Source organism: Camellia sinensis, unplaced genomic scaffold (assembly GCF_055761805.1).
Source record: "Camellia sinensis isolate YWXY unplaced genomic scaffold, ASM5576180v1 Unanchor1, whole genome shotgun sequence".
Lineage (NCBI taxonomy): Eukaryota > Viridiplantae > Streptophyta > Magnoliopsida > Ericales > Theaceae > Camellia > Camellia sinensis.
In genome coordinates, this window is record NW_028128987.1 from 45,159,202 (window position 1) to 45,168,112 (window position 8,911).

An 8,911-nucleotide genomic window follows, 5' to 3' on the forward strand; every position below is an offset into this window, starting at 1 on the left:
GCTGCAGAACTGAGTGGCCGGCCAGCTACCTTTTCTGGCCGGCCAGCCATTTACTTTTTACAAAATGGCTGGCCAGCTGTCTCTCTCCACAAAAAATGGCCGGCCGACTTCCGGGGATGGCTGGCAATGCTGCAGTGTATCTCCTCGGCCCTGTTTTACTCTTCGAGGGAAAGTTCCAAGCATTTCCATGCAACGGGAGAGTCAAAGGCCCTCATCTCCCTCCGTTTCGGATGCATTCCGATCGTCAGAAGTACACTTTTTAGTTGTTGAGTTTTGTTTATTGAGTTGTTGTTTTGCTTATCGAGTTGTTTGTCGAGCGGACGTGTTTTGTGTTTTTGAGTCATTGCTCTCTGTTTAAGCAATCTTTGTTACAGTCTTGTTTTATTTGCAGTGTTGCATTTTGCTTATCGAGTTGTAAAACTTTCTAAGGTCCTGTTATATCTTAGTAAGTTGAGTTGTTTAGTTTGTTGCGTCGGTTCACTACCTGCCTTGGTGATTACACAATGCGCATTACCATTCAATTTCATTCTCATACGAAATAAATTGATGCGATATGATGCTAGAAGTTTAAAATACAAACACCTTTTCAAAAGCTATTTCATTTCATCATGCTTTACAACGAACAAAGGTACAAGTTTTACAAAAAAATAAAACTGCCTAATAATGTGCAAAGTGCTACAAACTACTAGCAAAAGAAAAATAAAGCAGGAAATAGCAATATCAAAGTCCTCGGGAACGGGAACGAGAAGCATGCCTCGTCCTCTTCTGCGGGACAATCTCTGCACCATCATCTGAGTCGGAGCTGTTATCCTCAGGATTCCCCTCAGCCTCGCCTCTGTTCCCCGAGCCAAAACCGGAGCCCCCCTCCTCAGCAGATGTCTCGAACTGACGATCGGTGGCCTCCTCCTCATCCTCAGCATCCTCCTCCTCCTCATCAGGCTCCACCTCCACGACGTGGGCCCTGCGTCTGCGGACGGGCCCTCCTCGAGCTCCTCGAAAAGGCCTAGATGGCCCGGCTCCTCGGGAAGGCCGAGATGACCCCTCCCCCTGATAAGGCCCGGATGGCCCAGCTCCCTGATAAGGCCCAGATGGCCCAGCTCCCCAATGAGGCCCAGGTGGCCTGGTCTGTGGCTGACCGGACCATGAAGGCATCTGAAAACAAAGAGTTCAATTCAAATACATCAGTCCAAATATGTACATCAGATGCAGATACAAGCTAAAGCTACATAAAGTGGGCGCATGTAAATACAGTGTACAAGTGGGGTGTGTGTCAGATGTGCTCTACACAAGTAGTCTATCGATGCAGTAGAAATCAGCATGTCATCAGAAGTATGATAAATGCCAGAAAACTGAAGGGTACCTGAATGCCTGCGACGGACAACTGTGCCTCCCTGCGCAGGACCATGCCCTCGAGTGTGGCTACCAGCCCAACCACCTCCTCTATGTACCCTCGCGATGGCTGCAAAAATGAGTTCATAATCATCAGTGAACAAATGAGTGTCTAAACATCTAAAATGATGAATGACAAAAGTGGAGCATACCGGCGGTGAGTCCGGATTAATGGCGTATCGATCATTGGGCATCGGAGGCTCTAGTGGAATCGGAATCGGAGAGCTAGCCCCATACTGCCACGCCATCAACTCAGTAGGCATATCTGGCCATCCGAGATGAGGATGAATCGACGGAGTCGGAGGAACCGGTCTACTCCCACCCCTAGATGTGCCAGCCCTGCTACTAGAAGGGGCACCTGCAGCCTGAGCCTGGCCCGAGGATGACATGCCGGCAGGTCTCATCATCAGGATACGAGCTTCTGTCAATGGAGGCATCAAATATATATGACGGTAAGTGGCGTAGTCCCCCTCCTCAACAAGTAGTAAAGCATCACTGCCCAGCATGGCGCCGACTACCTCTGAGAAAGAGAGCCTGTCAGCAGTCCGCATACTGGCTGGAGGTACTGCGGGAATATCCTGAGAAAGATACCCCCATACCTGGCGCAGAAAGCGCTCCCCCAGGAACCACACCCTGCCAACCGGCCCTTCGAGCAGGACCCTATATTGGGAGATGTCCGATGCTCCGGTGTACTGAAGTCGGAGACCGTCATCTAGAGACACCCAGGGCTGCCATGTAATCTGCGGATGACAAATGCATAAACCAATCAGAAATCGAGAATATACAGAGCAAATCAAAGATGAAAATGAAAAGAACTGAAAGTTCTGAGGTACCTCTGAATGTCGCACGGTGTCGAAGTACTGCCGCAAGCGAAGGAGGGTCTCTCGAGGTCTCGACCGGTGCGGTCCCTCGAATATCAATGAATATGGGATCGCGGGAATCCCTACCACCTCTAGCTCTGGGGCTAATGATGGGAAGTATACATACACCCATAGCTGAGAAAAACAGTACAGAATGTAAATACAGAATGCTGAGGGCAAAATACAGACTGTAAAAGTGCGCTGTGTGTGCAATGTACAAGTAATGAAGAACAGAAATGTAAATCAAGGGGACAGAAAGTACCTCCCAGGCTCTCCAGTAGCCGCCAAGTAAGTCGCCCCGCCCGCAGGAGGTCGCGCTCATATAAAAATAAAGGGTAGCCAGGCCAGCGCCGCCCCAGTCATATCGATGGACCTGTGATAGGTCGACTAGAGCGCTCAACAGGTATAGCCCAATGGTGTTCCCTCTGTCGGCGAACAGGGTAGTCCCGAAGAGGAACATAAGGAAACCACGGGCATACTGCTCTGTCTCCTCGGGAGTCTCGGGCACCATCTCAACCCGCCGGAAATGGGAGGAGAACCAAGTATATCGGACTCTCCCAGAGACCCTGTCAACGGGTGGGCGAGCCCCCAGTAGATACATCCAGGCCGCCTCCCACTCGCCCATATCCTCATCATAGGGGATGGGCCAACCTCCGACATCAAGGCCGGTCAATACAGCAAAGTCAAAAGGGGTCATGGTCATGTCCCCGGTAGCAGAGAAATGAAAGGAATTGGTGGTGTCCCACCATCTCTCTACCAAAGCTGCCATCAATGTCCTCCTGGCAGGACAGCGTGACAAACCGACGCAAAAGGGCCCGAACCCTGCCGCATCTATCAAATCCCGAACGCTCTCCGGCAGCTCAGCATACCAATCCCGTGCCATGGTGGAGCCATACCCTCGCACACTACGGGAGCAAGCCTGCAGTCAGAATGAATACATGTGTCAAGAATGAAATAAATGGGCTGTGTGCCAATGAAATAAATGGGCTGTGCGCCAATGAAATGAATGGGCTGTGTGCCAATGAGATGAAATGGGCTGTGTGCCGATGAAGTGAAATAAGCTACATGCAAAATCTATCTATCTGGGCTGCGTGTTCAACTTTCAGTTTAATTGTGGGCTGCGTGTTCACTATCTATCTGGGCTGCGTGTTCAGAAAATTTGAATTTTGGGCTGCGTGTTCAACTTTCAGTTTAATTGTGGGCTGCGTGTTCACTATCTATCTGGGCTGCGTGTTCAGAAAATTTGAATTTTGGGCTGCGTGTTCAACTTTCAGTTTAATTGTGGGCTGCGTGTTCACTATCTATCTGGGCTGCGTGTTCAGAAAATTTGAATTTTGGGCTATGTGTTCAACTTTCAGTTTAATTGTGGGCTGCGTGTTCACTATCTACCTGGGCTGCGTGTTCAGAGAATTTGAATTTTGGGCTGCGTGTTCAACTTTCAGTTTAATTGTGGGCTGCGTGTTCACTATCTACCTGGGCTGCGTGTTCAGAGAATTTGAATTTTGGGCTGCGTGTTCAACTTTCAGTTTAATTGTGGGCTGCGTGTTCACTATCTATCTGGGCTGCGTGTTCAGAAAATTTGAATTTTGGGCTGCGTGTTCAACTTTCAGTTTAATTGTGGGCTGCGTGTTCACTATCTATCTGGGCTGCGTGTTCAGAGAATTTGAATTTTGGGCTGCGTGTTCAACTTTCAGTTTAATTGTGGGCTGCGTGTTCACTATCTATCTGGGCTGCGTGTTCAGAAAATTTGAATTTTGGGCTGCGTGTTCAACTTTCAGTTTTAATTGTGGGCTGCGTGTTCACTATCTATCTGGGCTGCGTGTTCAGAGAATTTGAATTTTGGGCTGCGTGTTCAACTTTCAGTTTAATTGTGGGCTGCGTGTTCACTATCTATCTGGGCTGCGTGTTCAGAAAATTTGAATTTTGGGCTGCGTGTTCAACTTTCAGTTTAATTGTGGGCTGCGTGTTCACTATCTATCTGGGCTGCGTGTTCAGAGAATTTGAATTTTGGGCTGCGTGTTCAACTTTCAGTTTAATTGTGGGCTGCGTGTTCACTATCTATCTGGGCTGCGTGTTCAGAGAATTTGAATTTTGGGCTGCGTGTTCAACTTTCAGTTTAATTGTGGGCTGCGTGTTCACTATCTATCTGGGCTGCGTGTTCAGAAAATTTGAAATTTGGGCTGCGTGTTCAATTTTCAGTTAAATCGTGGGCTGCATGTTCACTATCTACCTGGGCTGCGTGTTCAGAAATTTTGAAATTTGGGCTGCGTGTTCAAATTTCAACTATTGTGGGCTGCGTGTTCACTATCTATCTGGGCTGCATGTTCAGAAAATTTAAAGTGTGGGCTGTGTGTTCACTTTCGAATTCGGGCTGTGTGTTCAACAAATCAGTGTTTGAACCGTGTATTCTAATGTGAGCTGTGTGTTCGCAATTAATTAATGAACCGAGTGTTCAGAAATTCAAGTGTGGGAACTACAATGTTCAAGATGTAAGGAAAGTACTATGTCACAAGCTAAATGTTTAAGCATGGCAAGGGTGCGAAATGTAAAATACAGAAGATGAGGTAAATACCTCTCGGGCCTCGTGAGAGAGATGCTGCTCCGGCTCTCTGAGAAGCAGATCCCCAGGTGCTCGCTCATCAAAGCTGGTGAAGTGGCGAAAGACAGCACGTGGAAGAACGTGTACTGGTGGACGATACCTCCTGGGAATGAAAGGTCGGGTCCTCGGGGGTAGGGTCATAGGATCGAAGTCATCACCGGCACCTGGAAAGCCTCCACCGTGGGAAGAATTGCCCGCCATGTTCAAGAATCTGCAAAAGAGGAGCAAAAATGAGCAAAATGAGCAAAATGGAAAAAGTCAACAAAAGTCAACTCTCGGGAAATAAAAAGTCAACAAAAGTCAACCCCCGAGAAAATATTCCAAACATTGGGATAAACTTACCTCAAGTGGTGAAAAAGAAGCTCCGAAGCCGGAATTTAATCGCTCCAAAAGGGCTTAAAACTGAATGTTTTTACGAAAACAATTTGCGCGGGGCGTTGGAAAACGCGCGTGAAACTCAGATCTGGAGAGGAAAGTGTTGAAAGAGGCAAGAAATGAAGTGAGGTTCGGCTGCCATTTATAGGCCTCAAGCCTTGGATTGAAAGAGCATCAAAAAGGAGGCAAAAAGACCAAAATGCCCCCGGAAAAAGGGCATGGCCGGCCGGCCCCTTTTTCTATCTGGCCAGCCATCTGCTTTTTGCAGAAATGGCTGGCCAGCCATTAGCTTTTGTGGAAACCGGTTGGACACCCCCCCTTGGGAAGATAAATGGCCGGCCATGCTCTCCACATGCTCACCTAGCTCTCTGCAAATTTTGAGGAAGATCGGAGTTCCCGGGACCTGAAAAAGTTCAAGAAAAGTACACTTCCGGTCGCGAAATTGCTCCGTCGGGACTTCGGTTTCAAGTTCTGACATGTGTGTCATCATCATTCATCGAAATCAAAGTGTATCCTTTTTGAATGAGTTGTAACCTTTCAAAGAAGCAGATCGGGGGCCGCGATTGAGTTACCTTCGCCGAAACACGCATTTCCGTACTCGTTGTTTCACGACGAATGAACACCCTGATTCATGTTCATTTTGTACTATCATGCACATATCTTGCATTCTCATGGGCATACTCACATTGTCATGTATATCTCTTGATATTTGTATACCTCTGTGTTTGAGCATGCGTTGTCACGCATTTTCCATTCTTGCATTGCGGTACATACACTTACCGACACTGCGTGCGTCAAACTTTCGGAATCGCGTTAAATATTTGTTGTTAGCATATTGTACTTGTTGCAATTTCTCTCTTTTGCAGGCACGATATTGTATGTACGGTTCAATTGAGGCTGGTGCGACCAGACGAATCGCGCAGGTATCGTATCTTCTCCGTGTGAGACGTGGCGGGGATTGAATAATCCTCCGCATTCTTAACTGCATGAAATGTAGTTGTTGCTTTGCATTCTTGCTTAAAACTGTTGCATCTATTTGCGAATACTTGCTTCATTACAGCTTGCTGCATTTGCACGATCATTGGGTTACCTCCGGCTTTTTGCATATCATTTGCATTTTGCCCCCTGCCTGCGGGCATGCCTGCGGGCACATCTCTGTCTATCTTGTATGTTTGTCTGAGTCTTCGGCCTTGTCAAAAATAGGTCGTCTCTGGGCTTTGACATTCACTCCCGTCACTTGTGACTTCCGAGTTCTGTCAAAGAGGGGCAACTGTAGACACCCCATTTTTGACCGACCTTAAGACTCAGACATCACCAGTTGAGCACTCGGTGATATTGCATAATGTGCTCGTTCAGAAGTTTCGGAGTCGCGGCCGTGAGCCCTGCCTCCGGACTTCCGAACCCTTTTCTGTGCCTTGTCTCAGTTTGCGAACCAGACTCGGTTTTCTCCGTTTCTTTTCCTGAGGGGAGGGAGAGGTCCCGTAGACCATCTCTCAATGTCCGTGGGCTACATTTGGTGGCCGTAGGCCATTTTTCCCATTTCGGAGTCCGGTTCCCGGTTTTCGGAGCCGTCAGGCCGTGTGCCTCGGTTCGGGACCGCTTAACCACCTCCTATTGCTCTGATTTTTGGCATACATCTTATTTTCTCCCTTTTGAGGGACACTGGGGCCTGAGAAACCCACTTCGAGGTCGAATACCATTTTCGGTGCTTAACAGCCCATTTTCGGGACCCCGAACTGCGTGTTTTGGCCCCGGAACGTTCGTTTTGCAACGATTTTCGCTCATTTTTGGCAGGTACCTCTGTTTCATCACAAGGAAGGTCACTGAAGGGTGGGAGGCCAGCAATTGTTGCAGCAACCAGTTATCTCTCCTCCGGAGCCTCCCGGCGCCCGTTTTTCCAACTTCCGGGCTAATGTTGAATACCTTAGGGGTAGTGTTGCCAACTTTCGACCACATATCTCTGATCTACACATCTGGGAGGCCCATAAAAGTTGGTGGCCGGCCATTAAGGTCACCTGACCCTTTTGACCCCTTTCTTCCGGGCTAATGTTGAACCCCTTGGACCTTTTTTCTCGAACTTTGAACCACATATCTGTGATGTACACATCTGGGAGGCCCATAAAAGTTCATGGCCGGCCAGTAATTCAACTTGACCCTTTTGACCCCCTCTTTCCGAGCCAATGTTGAACCCCTTGGACCAACTTTCTTGGAATTTTAACCACATGGTTGTGTTGTACACACATAGGGGTACCTCCCCAATACCTGGCCGGCCAGAGAATATTGTTGACCCTTTTGACCCCTAGCCGGCCGGCTAGGGGGTGTGGCCGGCCGGCCACCTCCAGCAAAAGTAAGAGGCCGGCCGTGTTCTTCTCACTGTACCCTTTACAGCTGTGGGGCAATATCCCCCAGATATTTTCTGTATCCGGGGGATATTTTGTGGGGGAGTTTTACCCTCCTTCTCCCCCACCTTTGCATCCTTTTTTTGATCCTTATAACCAGCTGGTGGTCTTCTTTGCTAAGGTTAGAAAAAATCCTCTTGAAGACTCCCTAGCCATCTCCATCTTCTTCCTTCTCAATTCTCCAAAAAACCCTAAGTCCCTAACCTTCATTCCTTATACACCACCAAGCTCTACCACCACCATCACATTTCCAGCAGCAAGGAGGGATTCTTGAAGGCTAAAGAAGCTCCCAAATCCATCCAAGAAGCAACAAAATCTCGAATCTTCAAGGGTAAGTTACACTTTTACCCTTTTGACCCTTTTTCTTGTTCTATTTCTAAGCCCCTCTTGCTTTTGGTTTCAAGCTCCGGCCCTAACTGAAAAGGGCCATTTTTTGAGCTCATCTTCACTTCTCATTAAGGGCTCAACCCTGTTTGAGCCCTCCATAGTACACTTGCTTCATTGACCATCTTGTATGTCATAGTTTTGCATGCTATTTTTGACCCATGAGAAATTTATTTTCGAGCATGTTGTAAACTTATATAGGGCTTATTTTGAGCCCCTCTTCAACATTGGAGAAGGGCTCAACATTGTTTGGTGTCTCCATGTGTCACTTGTAGTTCAATCCCTTGTTTGGCCCCATTTTTGCATAAGTTGATAGCCCTCTTGGCTTCTGTTTTTGGACCTTGGTCTGAACTGAAAGTGGCCTTGTTTTGGCCTATACTTCATGTTTCATTCACACTTTTTTTCTGTTTGGTGATTATTTTATATACTTCATGTTTTAGCACCTTTTGAGCCTTATTTTGCATCATATTTTTAGCATGTTTGTATACTGATTTTGAGGCTTCCATATACTGTAAATGTTCATATTTTTGGTCCATATTTAGTGTTGTAGAAGGAAATTTTTCAGTTTGAGTTTTTCTTGTACCACTTGCTTCATTACCCCTATCTTGGCCCCTATTCTTGTATGCTATTTTTGCCATACCTATATTTGCTGTTTGGCCATGTTTATAACTGAAAAAGTGCTTATTTTGGGGCTGTCTAGCTTCTGTCTTTGCATTGCATGTCCATGTTGTGCATGTTTAGCATGGCTATAGGCCATTTCGGGTGCCTAATGTTGCATTTCGGGACGTTTCCTTGCATTTCATGTCATTTCGCTTCATTTCGGGACTGTTTTCCCCATATTCTGTTGCTGAAATTCCATTAGCATGCTTGCATATCATTTTTGCCATGTTTCGTCATATTCTGCC

At 47.2% G+C, this 8,911-nt stretch overlaps 1 protein-coding gene across 1 annotated transcript; it reads right to left on the reverse strand.

Annotated features, from left to right (window-relative positions):
* Positions 1-583: 583 nt before the first annotated feature.
* Positions 584-5,916, reverse strand: LOC145814173 (uncharacterized). The gene is made up of 6 exons (XM_082910699.1): positions 5,909-5,916; positions 4,930-5,059; positions 3,055-3,168; positions 1,542-2,129; positions 1,361-1,459; positions 584-1,152 (listed from the first exon to the last, which is right to left on the reverse strand). The coding sequence occupies exons 1-6, from the start codon at positions 5,914-5,916 to the stop codon at positions 721-723; spliced, it is 1,371 nt and encodes a 456-aa protein (XP_082766825.1). The 3' UTR covers positions 584-720.
* Positions 5,917-8,911: the final 2,995 nt, after the last annotated feature.